Genomic DNA, 16578 nt, shown 5'->3' on the forward strand with positions numbered 1-16578 from the left:
AATTTTTAGGTTTTTCATGGTTCATGTTCTTTTTCTTCTCGTTTGAAATCTGGTTACTGACATGAATAATTTTAAGTGTGCACAAAGCAATCATCTGAAACTTTTCTCATTATAATAATTTGTTTATGGGTTTATAATCCTCAAATTATATGCTTTGTATTCTTGAGTGTGAAACTTGTCCAGTTGACCAGACTTATGAACTGTGTAAATATTTGTGTTTATAGAAAAGTGCTATTACTATCTTTTAAAGACACAAATTAAAAGCCTTAAAATAGGCAGTTTAATCCCCAATTAAACAAAACTTGCTCTTGTATAATACTTCTCTTTGTTACTAAGACATCAACCAATGTCAAACCATCTTGTTTTCAAAGCAAATGTGCAGGCAGGTTTTCTAGCCTCTATTGAAGATCAGTGGTTTTGTCTTTTTCATATAAAGAGTGGAAGTAAATGAGGAGTCTGTCTTGGACAATATTTTCCTTAAGGGGACAATATTCTTCCCCTCTGTAAGACAGATAAAACGCCAGCTCCAGTTGTTACTTTTGACTGCAGCTATGAGTGTGTGACACCTTTTCATAAGCAAGTCTCTCTTACCAGGATGGCATAGTGCATCAAGATCAACAAGGTCAATTTTACCAGGTGACCAATAGGTAGGTCAAAGAGCAAGTGTCATGTGCTGCTGGTGACATTACTTCCTCAAATACTATGTCCCAGCCAAGTAGAAATGTATAATTTCACACCCAGACTAGTGTTCAGCAGATGCTGTGCAAGTTAGGTTTCTGTTAAGTGATAGCTACTTTGATTATACCACTTTTATTGTGTTCTTTCTCAAGAATGGAAGGCATGTATGCATCCCTCCTCTTCAAAATTTGATGACAGTTCACTCTAAATTGATCTTGCTGTCAGTTTTCTACCTGCATAAGTAAAACTAGTGTCTGATTGATTGTTATTCTAATGTCCCTCTGAATGGCCATCTTTTTCCTGTTTTAAATTAATCTTTTATTGTATGGAAAGCCTTTTTATTAAATTGAGTGATTGCTATTTAATACGCATTTCCTTTAAGCTAAAATCAACTGAGTTCTACAGATGGCTGATGGACTCTTGAAGGTTAAAAAAAGAAAAAAATATGTGAATCAATTGTAAACTTCTATAGAAATGACATTGACCTGCTAGTTAATTTGACAGAGTTTTGATGAAGCTAAAAGCTTACAGTTGTCACTTCTTTGGCAAATTCAATTTGATTATCTGTCTGATATATGTAGACTTGCAGTGTGGCAGTTCACAACTGACCTTTTCAATCTTGCGTTGACTAACATTTTTGTAACTTGAAGGCTTGAATGCTTGAAAAGCCTCAGTATGATAATTTTTGTATTTCTTTGAAAACAGTATTGTGCGGGCCGGTCGCGAGCCGGGCCCTTTTTCATGCTCTGCGCGGGCTGTGGCCAGCAACCCGGGCACGCGGGGTCGGAGAGAGGGGCGCGACAAGCTAGAATTAGGCACAGACTCGTAGCGGTAGATTTAAAGATTGTTTACTTACACCGGAGATGGTTGCGGTGTAGGCTGGAAAACTTGCTTGAGTTGTGGTTACAGACAAAGACAACACAAACGATCACGTGGAGTTTGCTAGGCTCCATGGAAACAGAGCTCCAGATGCCCTGGGTAAGCGCGCCACCAAAAATTGGAAACTCATAGATACGTCTTATAAAATTTTGTCGGTCGAAGACGGGAAGAGGTTGGCGATGGATCAGGTCGCCAAACTCCTCTGAATCTCACGCAGGGTTTCTATTACCCTGCCGTGTACCCAGAGTCCCCACGAGATGGATGTGGAGTCCTCTTCGGCTTGGGCAGAAACCGCTCAAGCCTCTTATATTGCTAACAGGCCAATCGCCAGCTGCCATGTGGGAATAATTTAGAACTAGCCAATAGCGGAGAACCAATTTGCATACGGGTGGCGGGAACTCTTTTGCACCGTGCATTTCTCTTGCAACTTGAGCAATGCACCCTGCAAAGGAAGCTGCAAATAGGCGGGAAACTCTTCCTTGCACCGGGGTTCTCCTCTGCAGTAGAAAACTCTCCCGTGCAACGAAGCTGTAATTTGGCGGGGATAATTCTGGTGCCGAAGCACACACAAAATCATACCTTTGGGTTATGACAAGTATAAATCTACTTACTGCTTTTGTTGATAGCTAGGCAAACCCTTTCTTTGATCTTCAGAAAATGAAAGTTACAGAAGGAGCGCCCATCCAGATTTGTATGGGGTTAAAATAAAGTTGGCAGTTAATGGGGCAATGGAGGGGGGGGAGGGGAATATATCTTTTATGCAGGGATAATATTGAGTGCTTGTGTTAGTTAATGTAGATTTTGTTAATGTGAAATTTTACTTTGTCTCACAACTATACTCATGCAAAATCAAATATACACAGTTCTGACTTGCTAGAGGGAATGAAGGAAAAGTCCTAATCCTTTTATGCTGTTTAGATTATAGAGTTAGTATTTTAATTAAAGACTTTAACCCATTGAAATCAGGCAAATGGAGAAATATATGTTGTTTGTTGGGCTAGGGATAGACATTCAAAAAGCCTGAGCCTGAATTGATTCAATCTTTGCCGGTTACTCCTAACCTGCAAAGCTTGAACCCATTGGAGGTGGATAAACATTCTCTCTTTATTCCAGAAATGCAGCCATGTGCCTGCAGTGGCTCAGGCTAGAAGCAGCTCTCCCTTCCCTTCCACAGGACTGAGCTCAGGGGGAATGTGGCCAGGCCCTGGCAGGATGCTTTGATTAAGCTTGGCAGGCAATTGAAAATCAGGTTGGTCAGATGTGACTTGCTCTTGATGAATCCTTGTTGATTGTTCTTGATCACTTTGTTTTCCTCTAGTTACTTTAAAATAGATTCTTTGATACCAGGCTTACTAATATTTCTGATTATCAAGGTCAGGTTGACTAGTGTTTAATTCTCTGGGTTCTGCTTGTTCTGTTCCTTAAAGATGGGCCATTTGGCATTATTTCAAGTTGTCTGAGACTGTAGCAAGTCTTCATGAGCCATTGGTTTTACAGTTACCTCAGCCAATTTCTTGCGTAGTTAAGGATGTATTTTGTCTGGGTCTGTGGACTTGAATACATCCAGTGACTCCTAACCTATTCTTTCACTTCTCTAGGTTGCTTATAGTCTTTCCTTATCCTTTCTGATAGGCAGAGGTAGTTAACTATGTTAGTCTGAGGTCAGGCAGAAGGCAGGGCATGGTATCACCTTAGACCAAGTAGTTCAGAATGGCATAAGCTTTTGTAGGTGGCAGCCTACTTATGTCAGATGTATAAATGGACTTTCAGAAAGCCAGCTGTGCCCCCCATTAATCCAAATCACATCATCACTGGACCAGACAACATTGATTACAACATCTGGGGTTCATTCACCTGTTACTCTACCAACAACATTTATGCCATTGCCTGCTTGTTTTGCCCCATCTGCTATCTACATTTGACAGATGAGGTGATCCCCATGGGGAAAGAATAAATTGATACCTATATGACATCAATTACAGAAATACACAAAAGTCTATGGCACTCGCCATCCTGGACATTCCATTACTGACCTCAGAGTAGGGGCACTTAACCTCTAACTTTAAAAGCAAACTTGAATGTGAAACTGGAACAAGAAATTATCGACAGGCTGGATTGTGTTTAGTACAGTCTCAACAGGGACTGTGGATTCTTGTTTCACTACCTGGACTAGCTTTTATAATCCTATGTTCTTCAATGGGTCCTTCTTCCTTCTTTGTCCATATTGGCCCTTGATCCAGTCAGCTGTGCCTTTGAGGCACACTCTAGGGGTGTTCTCCCACCTCCATCCCCAAGCCTCTCTGCTATCTGCTGCTTGACTACTAAGAATATACTTGGGATGCTCTAAAAGTAATCTCTCTGACCTATGGTGCCTAAGCTTTTCCAGCTTCTCCCAAGTTTTCCCAGCTCTTAATGGAGGGGATTTTACTAACTAGAAGAATCAGAGCCTTGTCTAGTCATGCCTCAGACATAAAAGATTACTAATCCAGTATCCTAAAGATATTGTCTCTCCCTTAATTTCTCCCAAGTGAGAAATGTCGTTCCCAAAATATCCTAAAGAGCCAGGCATCATTCTTGCTACTGGCCTCTTCTTTTACAATGTAAATTCATCATTGTCTGGAAAAGCTTGGCTCCTATGCCTCTGACTACTTCAATAATGGCTAATTTGACTGGTCGTTAAACATACTCATGCTGGATACTGATTCTCAGCAATTTCTTCTTTCAGCTGTGAACAGGTAACTTAATCATTGCCCTGCTAAACAGTCTTAGCCAAAATAGGAAACATAAAATTTACTCTCCTATCAAATACTTCAATTCTTCTGTGTATTGAGGGGTTGCCATCATCACTGACGCAATTCATAGACACATAATATTGATAAGGCTAGATACAGCTTCATGCTACATATCTGTAAAGAGTATACTTTCCATATCAGTAAAACAAGCCAAGAAAACATGCATGACATTCCATGAATACTTCAAAAAAGTGCGTTTGTGAGAGACCTATTCAATCCACATTCACCTCCCTTCATTACTGCCCTCTCCCCATCCTTGTATTTAAATTATCTCGATTTAGAACATTTGTCTTTTGCAAGTTCATACGTAAAACCTGAAGAAGTTTGCTGTTGCTTATGAAAGCTTCTGCACTACCCCCTGCTGTCTTCTGCCTATCACTGATAGCTAGTCTTCTCTGCATCATCCATAATTAGCTTGGACTCTGCATTCAGTAAAGGGACTTGCACTTCCCCTGGTTTCCTTTTTCCTCCTTAGTTGTAATTTTTTTTTTTTTTTTTTTTTTTGCTTTATGTCCCTCATTAGTATTTGTGCCTTGGCCTTCCTGCTTTTCTCTCTGCATACCTGTGGAATAATTTGATACTCTTCTGTAGTAGCATGGCTACATTTCCACCTTTTGTTAAGATTCTTTTTTTGAGTTTCCACTCACCAAACAGTTCGGTGTTAAACCAGACAGGTTTCTTATTGTGCTTCCTATAGTTTATTCGCATCAAAATAACCCACTCTTGTGCCTTTCCTACGGACTCCCAAGGTACAACTGATTTTCTTAGACTCCTTTTCCCATGTGAGTGCCTTGCCTTGGATTCTGCCTGCTAGTCCCAGAGTCTTCTTTTATGAAGTCCAGTAGGAATTACCAGTTGTAACTCTAGCAGAGAAATGGGCCCCTATTTCTTTCAAGACTTCCTTCTGCTACTACACAAGCAACTACTCGCAACTAATTTTACAAGTCTTCTCACAAAATGCAAAGAATATCCTAGCAGCACAAGGGACTCAAGCTGCTGAGTAGAAATAGCCCAGAATAACTGCACTATGATTGCACAAATTCTTCTCTCTATTTAAACTGATCTTTCCCTTCATAGTGCTCTTCTTCTTTCTCTTCTGGTTTGTATATATGGAGAACTTTAAGGGACGCTCATTTAAGGTGCTTAGGCCTTGAAACTTATTCTCAAATTTTGGTGAGTGTGGTGCCCCCAGCTGGCACTGTGAGTATGCTCCTGCTCCATGGTCTGGGCCCCTGACTCACCTGCCTTGACTTGATGGAATTGCAACTGAAAGGAGGGGTTCAGTGGTGTTCCTCCCCTTGACTCGCAGATGGGATACTCACTGGCTTGACGCGGTTGCCCCTGGGGCTCCACCTCCCCTACACCCCTTCCACTTGCCAACCGAGTGGATCTCTGTGCCACCATGCCAACTCTTGGCTTTGGCTCATCAAATGCCATGAGAAGCCTCTGCCTCCTCGGCCACTGTCAGGAGTGCAGGCTTGGAAGTTCAGTCTGCCTGCCTCTCTGCCTCCTTGGTCCACCTCTGTCTGTACTAACTCTGGATCTGAGGTGCCTACCTCAGAGCCAGGGTAGATGAGGCAGGTTGCTTGCATCTCCTGTGGGGAACTGCTTACCATGCGTGTTTATCCCAGGGGCTGAGGTTGGTGAAGCCTCAGCCGGATTCCTACTCTTGACCTCGCCTGTTCATGGTGAAGCAGAGTTGTGGGGGACGTCTGTCCCGCCTCCTGTCTTCCCACCTGCACCTGGCTTCTGCCAGGGTTTTTAAATCTCCTGCAGTGGCGGTCTCAGCTGACTTCATCAGCTGGCCACCGCCCAGCTTGATCGACAGCCGCTTGAAGAGCTGGCGGAGCGCCGGCTTGCGCAGCATCTTCCCTAATCCAGTCTGCCTCCCGGGTAAGTTTTCTGTGGTGCCGGGGTCCCTGGGCCCTCCTCTGGGAGCATTGGGGTCTGTCCTTCGCGCTTCTGGCCCCTTAGGTTATACCCTGCTGCCACAACGAGTCATTCAAAGATTTGTATGTTGACCAAACAAATATTATTGTCACTGTTTTCCTTAATAGTTCAACCCTTACCTCTGTAAATTCATAATATAGTAAGTTTTTTATTTTATATGGGTCTTTAAGGAGACTGGAATTTAAAGTATAAAAACAAATCTAAAATACTATATTTTAATACTTTATCAAATCAAATAAATCTTTAAGTATTTAGATTCTAAATTTTAGAATACCTCAATATTCTTGAAAATGTATAAAGTATGCAATTATTTTCCTTTGAACATCCCTTTACATAGTAAAAATAAGTTGCCAGTTTTCTTTCTGATTTTAATGCAAGAAGGAGCATAGACCACACGTAGGGGGGGCAAGGGGGCATGTGCCCCTGAGATTGGCCTCCGCCAGCTTCTGTGGGAGGTCGCTGCTCTCCACCCCCTCCCCCCCCTCACTGCTGCTGCCACTGCTGGGTCTGTGGGTGGTCCCTGCTTGCTGACACCAATGCTGGTGTCTGCGGGCAGTCCCCTCTCGCTGCCATGGTGCCCCACCCAGTCTGAGGATGCACCAGTTGTTCATGAGAAGGAGCACAATGTCCAGAAAAACTGTAAATGTGAAGCTAACAGTGAGGAATGTAGTTCCAAACTAGGCATTGTGCCCATTAGGGGTGTGTTCTGTAATACTGTTCCTAGTACCTTTTAGCTAGAATTGTGCTGCTGACATTCACTTCTAATGAATGGTCTCTCATTACTACTGTTTTTGACAAGGCTGTAGCCTAGTTGGCAGATTTATCAATGAGAAACACAGTCTGTTTCTATGGAAAGAAACCTTTAGGCTATTGAGCAAATAAAATTAGAAAATTCTTTTTATATGAATCTATTATTATTATCTATATGAATCTCATTATGGTTTTAAAATTTGTACTCAGAAAAAACAACAAATAAGTTCAGGTAAAACAGTAAATTAAAGTTAAAATGTCAGCAGCCTCCTGAATATGGGGAAGTATTTCTATGCACATGGTATATTTAGTGATAACATAGGTTTCTCTTGTATCCTGTGAAGTGGAGTAAAAGAAAGGTGAGTATTACTGAGGTCCCATGTACATGTTACACTTTAAAGCATGATTAACTGGTTAATCACGCCTTAAGTGATCACCCAGCCAAACGTTCAATCAATTAACGATGTGATAAAAAGAGAAATAAGGTACACAATTTTTCCACAAAATATGCATAATAACTTCGTAGCTGCTTTGTCATGTCATTACTTGTATGTGTGGCCAGGAGCCCCTGTGGCTGGGAAACTTCAGCTGATTAGAGCTCCCAGTTGGGTTGTCCCATGTACATCCTGGAGCCTGGGAGCTGATAAGGCTCCCAGCTGTGGGCAAGAAGGCATGATGCAATCTGATTTGTAGTCCCACAGTTGTGCCTCCTGCTATATACTTGTGGCATGGCAGGATGTGCGTTTGTGTAGATTGTGCATTAGATCCCATTGCGCCTTACCTGTGCCTCTAGAGGGTCCCTTAGTTGCCAATGTAGAATATTGGTGTGAATTTTGACATACTTTCATATAAGGAATATCTGATTTACATTCATTTTAGATCATGAATCTTGTTCTGTATAGCCAACCTTTACTTCTAAGGTAGAAAAACATCTAAAAAGTTCATTATTCATCCTGCTACAAAACTGAGTTCCCCCCAGTATAAAAAAATAAATCTGAATAAATTTGTATTTATACAAATACAAATTTGTATAGCCAACTTAAAATAACCTCTGGAATGAGGTGTGAGGAATTTGGAAGATTATTCCACAAATCTTCAAAGTGGAGGGGTATACAAACCAGCAGCCTGGAAAGTGCACTTATAGAGAATGGACCAAATAAAAGAGGAGTTGATTTCCTTATAGCTACTTTGCTACTCCGAGTAAATGATCCTTCTTAGTCTGAATTCAAAGAGTTTTTTTTTTCTAGACATCATTTGAAGGATCAGGGCTCCTGGAAGAAATTAATTTAACTGTGAGATGAGATTTGAGAGTGAGAGATTCCAAAGTGTTTAATAGTTAGAGATCCTAATACTGGCATTAATTGGTATAGCTATGCTGAATTTGGTTCAGCTTACAATTTGCAGCTAATGAAAACTTTCTTTCACATAATCATGATACTTTTAACCATCTAATTTGGGCTTGATACCTTAGCTATACTTACTACCATATTTACTCAGTTCTAAGATGAGATTCCCCCATTTAACATGGAGGGAGCCCCTCATCTTAGATTCAAGTATGAGGGCTTGTGGAGGGGGGAGGGGTGGTGGCTGCTGTGGCTTTGGCTTCAGCCCCTGCCTGCCCCTCACTCCCCTGCTGCCTCTACACCCTCCCCCAGAAGTACAGGTAGCAGAGGCAGGGTGGGAAGGGGTGGTGGACAAGGTTACCAGGGAGCAAGCATAAGTAGGGGGCAAGTTGCTTGACCTCTTTCCTCCCCCCACACTGCTTGCCCCCCTGCAGTAGTTAGGGGAATGAATTAAAGATGAGACTCCCCCCCTCCCCCAGTTAAATGTTATACATGGAATAATTTTTTCCATGAATAAAATCTGATTATTGGGGTGTCGTTTTGAATTCAAGGTCATTTTAAATTTGAGTAAATCCATTAGTATACATCACACTAAGTTTTAAGGCTACATTAGTTCCACTCTACTTTATACTAGTATAGAAGTGGACAAGCAAAACATTTGCATCAATTCAACTAACATGCATCCAATTATAAGCCTTCCTTTAAAACTGAATATTGTTGCAGCTGTCCACAGATTCAGATTACAAGTACTACTATGACATTTGAAAGTAGGCCCTGAACGAACATTCAGGGAACTCAACAAATGTGCATAGCTTCATAAATGCTAATTTGATTCTAGGGGGAAAAAAAAAAAAGAAGAATGGGGCTATTTTAGTTTATCTTTAGAGCTCCATTAAGTGTGGTTCCTACATTGTTACTATTAATGGAGAATGGTATCAAGATAAAACTGTTCTCTCTGGAACGCCCCATGTCATAATTTTAAGATTTCTGTATGTTGCTTTATAGTTCTGTATTGCCCTGTATTACTGGCTGGGTCTAACTTCATTTTATTTAATGATGCATAGGAACATAAATTTACTAAACTTGTTAAAATACTGTTTTTCCTATCTACAATCTCATCTCTATTTCATGTACTTAAAGATAATAATAAAGCAAATACAGCAAAAAATAAAAGATTTTAGGAAATAACAAAAAATAAAATACAATAAAAAGTAAAGCAGCATGGAAGTGAAAGCTCTCTTTCCTATGTACACAGAAAAGAAGACATCCTTTGCATCACAAATCAGTTGTTGACTCATAGAAGATGCATAAAAAAACCCAAACCCCCTCAAACAAATTCCACCCCCCACCAAAGTCTATATATACTGGAAACAGAAGCTTTATATTTGTTTTAATTTAGGAGTTCATAGGTGCATCTACATGAGAAAATGTACAGAAGGCTAATTCTTCTTTGCATTAGCACATTGGGCAAAACCTGTGCAGTAATTGTCTAATGCGCATTGATATAATTAAAAAAGCATTCATCTGTGCTAATATTCATTAGCACTAATTATGGTACATTAAATTAGTACCTGTCATTACAGATACTAGATTTTGGCACATTAATGAATGTGTAGCTGCATCCCATTACTATTACATGTGTTGCATTCAATTTTAACAGAATCTCGGTTAAAAGAAATGTAGTTTATGGTGCTGAAATCCTGACGATTCTGCCTGGTATTAAAATAAGATATACCATTTAGGACAAAGATTAAAAAAAAAAAAAAAAAAGTGTATTTCTTGCTCAGTATCCATACTTGTGTTAGGAAAATGCCTTCAAATGGTTGTAACACAATTTCTGTGATGCTGTAGTACCTCAAAATTCTTAATTTTTTTTCATTCATTAATAAAAGCACAAGTGTATACAGTGCCGATAATATACAGCTCATCAAATTCAGCTTTTACAAATTTGTTTAATCTTTGATTTGGAGCTTGAATAAGGAGTAATATACTTGTCTGAATCTAATTTAATCCAGTTGATATTTCTGAGCAACAGGGACCGAGCATCGTATTATTTGCTAATATGGTTTACAGGCCCTGGATTCTTCTGAATTCTTTCCTGGTCTTAGATTATCACGTAAAAGCAATGATTTGATGTATTTTTCAAACTTCAGCTGGACAGCCATTCATAATTGCTCCTCTTTTTCTGTTTGTTCCAGTTGTTTCTAGATGTTAATTGCAATTCATTTATAGAACTGCAACACAGGAGTTTCTTTGAATTGAACACTGTGAATTGAATTGATTCAGCTATTTTCCTCAAGCTTTTGCTTTGAAACCAAACGTTATAAAATCTTAAGTGTAAAAAATATTTTATATCACTGTCTGTGGAGTTTTTAGATTGTCTAGGCTGATCTACATCTTGGCTTTCATGTACTTATTTTTGTTTCCCATATGCCATTTTTATCTTGTCATACACTGAAAGTAAAACGGATCTACTACAAAAAATACTAAGTATTTTTATTAGACGATTCCATCAAATGTTTTTCACCAAAAAGCTCTAATTAGGACTATGATTTAATCAACTATGTAATGTAACTGTATTATTAACTCCTTACACTGTCTTAATAATGATCTAGGTATTTGTATAAATTGGCAAATGGCATCATTCAACAGAGGGAAGCAGAATTAGATGTCACTGTTTAATGGAAATACGTGATTAAAGTATTTGACATCCATGTTTTATGTAGATTCTGTTAAATTAAATAATTAATAATTATGCTATAAATTATGACAGATCCCTTTTCCAATAGTAAAATGTGGAACACAGGCAGCAGGAGAGGCTTTCAGTAATGCCCTTTTAGCTTTGAAATATATTGAAAACTAAGAAATACTGCAGCATAATTTTTCATGTTATCTGTTGTAGGTAGCTTGTATGCAGCTCATCAATGCTCTTGTTACATCTCCTGATGATTTGGATTTCAGGCTTCACATCAGAAATGAATTCATGCGCTGTGGATTGAAAGACATATTGCCGGCAAGTGTCCTGTTTTTAGCATTAAAGTTTCAATTATTTGGCTATTTGAGATGGGAGAGGCAAGAAGTATATAAAATACTCTAGAGAATAATGTATCTTTTGAATGTGTGAAGCTTACAATTTCTTAAAGATGATTTAAAAAAAAAAAAAAGAATAGTGTTAAATCGTCTCTTCTGTTAGCTGAATGATATAGAATAGAATGTTATGTAGATACTAGCTTTTTCCCTACCTTATTTGTTTTATTAAATATTTAATATAGAATAACTATCATAAATGATAATGTTTCTGTAAGAAGCACCTAGGGAAGTTACTCAAAATGGATGATTCTTACATGTGCAATTACAAGTTTTGTTATACCATCCTATCTTTTCTCATTGCAGCAATTAAAATGTATAAAAAGTGATGCCCTGGATATTCAGTTGAAAGTGTTCAATGAGCACAAAGAAGAAGACATGATTGAGTTCTCTCATCGTTTAGAAGATATTAGATCTGAACTAGAATATCCTTTTAGGAGTAGAGAATAAAATATGCACAAATAATACTATACCGTATAACAGAATCTTGGTTGTCAAATTTTATGTAAGAAAAATATTTTTTTTGTTTGTCATTCAGAATATTGACTTAAATGTTTTCTTTACTGTAATTGAACAGTAAATTTCATTTTATTACAATTTTTATGGACCTAAGTATTCCTGAATTCTAAACTGTAAATAAGAGTTCCTGTTTTCTTCTCCTTAACCTTTTTACTGAAGTAAATGATGTTTACAACACAGTATGGAACACAGTTAAGGACACCAAGGCCGAAGGATATTTTCTTTCTATTCTTCAGCATCTTCTGTTGATACGAAATGACTATTTTATACGGTATGTGAAAGTTCTGGTAAATAATAACTCCTGGATTTGGTTAAGCCATCCTGAATAGTAGAATATTGTTTCAGTGAAAACTGTCCTACTAAATCAAAATATCAGGTTTGTGTGCTTATTGCACAAAAGTTGTAATTCTGTCCAAATAACATTCATAGTTTCTCAAGTTTACATGAAGAGGAATAAGCTTAAACAAGAAACTGCTTTTATAATTTGTTTTTCTATTAATATGCTGTCCTGTTTTATTCTGAAGCTCTGTCCATGTTGAGATCTGAACTGTATTCAACTTTCCGTATTGCCTATAATGCATTATCATTACAAAATATATAGTTCCTTTGCTTACTGATCATGTAAATCATGCTACAAATATAGTTCAATATAGTTCAAATAAGGATAGTAATAGAGTGATGCAGCCTGGAATCTATAAGTCCTGATGCACATTGGATTGATTTACATTGGTATGGTTCTACTGAGAATCTTATTCAGGCATTCGCAAATTAATTTTTTAGTTTTTTTTTTTTTTAGTCCTCCCTCAAATTGAGTAGCAATTAACATCTGTATTAAGGCTGCCAAAATACTTTTTTGTGTTTTAAAAACCTTGAGGACCTTTAAATACATTTGTTTACAGCAAATTTTTGGAGTTGAGAAAGTAGCTGGGTGAAAGAAAAGCCTTTTCTTCAGTTTTAGCTGAGGTACAAACTTGTGAAAATATCTGTTTTCCTTCCTTTACTTGTATTATTCAGAGAAAAATATGAATATTCTTAAGAGCTAAGCTAATGTCTTCTATACTGCTCAGGTCAAAACCCAGGCATGAGATATTCACTATATGCCCGGAAAGTTTTAGTCTTCCTTAGAGTGAAAATTTGGAGATAAAATCATTGTTGTTTCCGAGATGCTCAAATAACACTGCCGTGCCATGCCACTCATAAAATACAAGAAGAAATGCGTCATTTGTCATATTTTTAGCCTTTGGATGGTGCATAATAAATTAGATATGGACTGGTAATTGAATGATGAGGATAAAATATGCAATGGTTGCATTGTTCCATGAGCATCATTCTTCAAATTTATCATAGTTTCCTTGATACTACATTAAACAATGTTTACATAATCTTGAAAAGAACATCTCATGCCCTGGGTTTTGACCTAATAACTTTTTTTTTTCTTTCTTTATTTGTATCCATAGAGTCTTTCCTATTCTGTGCTTCCTTGTGCCCAAACAACAGGGAGGTAAAGGGTGACGTGTACTCAATACTCCATAATTCCTTCCAACTGCATGCCTAGAAATAGGAACTTGGAATCTCTCTTTGTGAGCAGTGAAGCTCCATATAAATGTGTTGGAGCTCAGAGCAGTATAGAAGACATTCATGGCCTTTCTTTACTGCATTCAAGTGTCATGCCCAGGTCACAGTGGACAATTTTACTGCAGTGTTTGAAATCAACATACAGCCAGAGATGCTAAATGCAGAGAAATGGTCCACTTATCTCAATCATGCATAGACCACCAGGTATGCATCAGTGCTGCTCTTAGGCTCTAGAACATCTTTGCAGGCTGGTGAAGAAGAATGAGCTCCTTATTACAAGTAGCAGGTCAAGAGATCAGTATTCGAGTCCCATTTGTGGAGTCGGGTCACCTGACTGTCAACCTTTTTGAACAAGGTAGACAAGAAATGTCCCTCCTATGGCTCTATGGGCTTTTGCTTGTGTTTGCTCTTCTGTTCAAGGAGCTTTTTTTTATGCATTCTGATCCTGTACGTCTGCCGTTAGGTGACCTAGGACTTGCTTCTAATAACATTGATAGCATCTGCATGGCTGAACCTTTTGGCAAAAGACTTCAAGATGCTACTGATGATTTCAGACTTGCTAATGTATGGAGGAGGGAAAGTACTCCCTTCATCTTGTAGATTGGATGCTGGATGGCTTTTCTTGCACAAAGAGCAAGAATGTTCCTTCAAATTTAGAGGCATTTATGGCCATATTGTGAATTATTTCACTAGGCATACATACTTGGCAAAATGGGTCAGGTGTTTGACTTGATGCTGGCTAAAGAACATTAACCTGGCCAAGTCTACTGTACCAGAGATGTTAGACCAGAGGTGCCACAAGTAGCAGAGGCAGCCACTGTGTATAGCATGCAGCAGATTGGGGAGCGGTGGATGGCAGAGCAGGAGGTCAGGCAGAGGTCACAGAATAAGGTTCAGAAAACAGAACAGTAGGCCAGGCAGAGGAAAGGGAACAAAACATTCAGAGTGCAGGGCTAATTTGTGGCATGCCTGACAAAAAAGTTGGCACCCTCTGTATTAGATTATCTCCTGGTCTTCAAGCATATTGACCTTTCTATCCGCTCAGTTGAGATGCTTCTGGCACTACTTATTGAATCCCTGGTATTTGAGAGATGGTATGACTTTAGCAAGGCTTTTGATATGGTCTCCCACAACATCCTCTTAAGTAAGCTAAGGAAGTATAGGTTGGATGAGTGGACTGTAAAGTGGATAGAAAACTGGCTGGATCATTCTGCTCAGAGGATAGTAGTCAATGGCTCAATGCCTGGTTGGTGGCTGGTATGTGCCCCAGGGGTTGGTTCTATGGTCAGTTTTGTTCAATATTTTCATTGATTACCTGGAAGATGGCATAGAGTACACCCTCAGCAAGATTGCAGATGACACCAAGCTGGGGGGGAAGTGGATATGCTGGAGAGTAGGGCTAGGTTTCAGAGAGACCTTGACAAATCGGGGGATTGGACCAAAAGAAATCTCATGAGGTTCAATAAGAAGTGCAAAGTCCTGCACATAGGATGGAGAAATCTCACGCACCGCTACAGACTGGGGATTGACTGGCTAAGCAGCAGCTCCGCAGAAAAGGACCTGAGCGTCACAGTGCACAGTAAGCTGAATATGAGCCAACAGTGTGCTCTTGTTGCAAAGAAGTTTAACGGTATACTGAGCTGCATTAATAGGAATGTTGCCAGTAGATCGAGGGAATTGATTCTTCCCGTCTATTTGGCACTGGTGAGGCCACGTGTGGAGTACTGTGTCCAGTTTTGGGCCCCCCAGTACAGAAAGGATGTGGATAAATTGGAGAGAGTTCAGCAGAGGGAAACATATATGATTAGGGGGCTGGAGCACATGACTTTTGAGGAGATGCTGAGAGAACCAGGCTTATTTAGTCTGGAGAAGAGAAGACTGAGCGGGAATTAAATAGCAGCCTTCAACTACCTGGAGGGTGGTTCCAAAGAAGATGTAGCTAGACTGTTCTCAGTGCTGGCAGATAGCAGAGCAAGGAGTAATGGTCTCATGTTGCAGCAAGGAAAGTTTAGGTTAGATATTGGGGGGGAAAAACTTTCTCACTAGTTAGTAAAACACTGGAACAGGTTATCCAAAGAGGTTGTGAATCCTCCATCCTTGGAGGCTTATAAGACCCAGCTAGACAAAGCCTTGGCTGGAATGATCTAGTTGGGGATGGTCCTTTGAGCAGGAGGTTGGAACAGATGACCTTCTGAGGTGTCTTCCAAATCCTAATTTTCTATGATTCTGTGTGTTTTCTTAATTGAAAGCCCCCAAGTTTCTTAAGGGTTTGTTTTAGGTCTTTTCATAAGTAAAGGATGAAATTCTTATAATTGGACTCTAATTTGATCCTCATGGTCTTGATGAGAGCACTGTTTGAATCCATAGTAACAAGTTCTATTCTACTCCTTTCCATGAAAATGGGTTTCTCAATTTTAGTGATTTATATGAGCAAGGTGAGTGGGTAAGACTGAAGCATATCTTAAGGTCCTCCCTACACTGCCTTTTACTTAAAGTAACTTGTCCCTAGTCCTTGCCTGAAGTCATCACTGACTCTTTAATTTAGGGCTGTAGATCAACTTGCTGGTGTTCTTAAAGCCTCATTACTCATTACATGCAGAGACTTTGCTGCAGTTACTGGGCATAGAGCATTAGTCTGTTACTTTTTTAGCGAAAGATATTCACAAAATTTCCTTTGTTCTGTTTCTGTATAACACAGCAATATTAGCCTAGGGATTATCAAAAGGGATCTTGTCCTGTATAAAACTATACAGTAAGTACACTAAGGAGGACTTGCCACCAGGAGGCATTACCCCAGAGTCTAAGCTGCCTTCATAACATTTCTGTATAACATTTCAAGAAGTAATATCTTCAGAGCATGTGTTGGAGCTCTATTCATATCTTTATGAAGCATTATGCTCTTCTGAAAGTCTTTAGGGCAGATGTCATCAGTGGAGTCAGTATGAGGGAACAATAGGAGAAACTGCCCTGACCACCATTGGAATCAGGGAGGAAAGAGTGTTTAA

General features: G+C 39.3%; 1 protein-coding gene across 1 annotated transcript in view; it reads left to right on the forward strand.

Annotated features, from left to right (window-relative positions):
• The window catches only part of LOC102388353 (protein diaphanous homolog 3), a 435025-nt gene that overhangs the window by 56027 nt on the left and 362420 nt on the right, over nt 1–16578 (forward strand). The window contains exons 8-10 of the mRNA XM_006026725.3: nt 11295–11405; nt 11786–11904; nt 12153–12269. Of these exons, the coding sequence (XP_006026787.1) occupies nt 11295–11405; nt 11786–11904; nt 12153–12269 (347 nt within the window). The remainder of the gene's footprint in view (nt 1–11294; nt 11406–11785; nt 11905–12152; nt 12270–16578) is intronic.

This window comes from Alligator sinensis, unplaced genomic scaffold (assembly GCF_000455745.1).
Source record: "Alligator sinensis unplaced genomic scaffold, ASM45574v1 scaffold80_1, whole genome shotgun sequence".
Classification (NCBI taxonomy): Eukaryota; Metazoa; Chordata; order Crocodylia; family Alligatoridae; genus Alligator; species Alligator sinensis.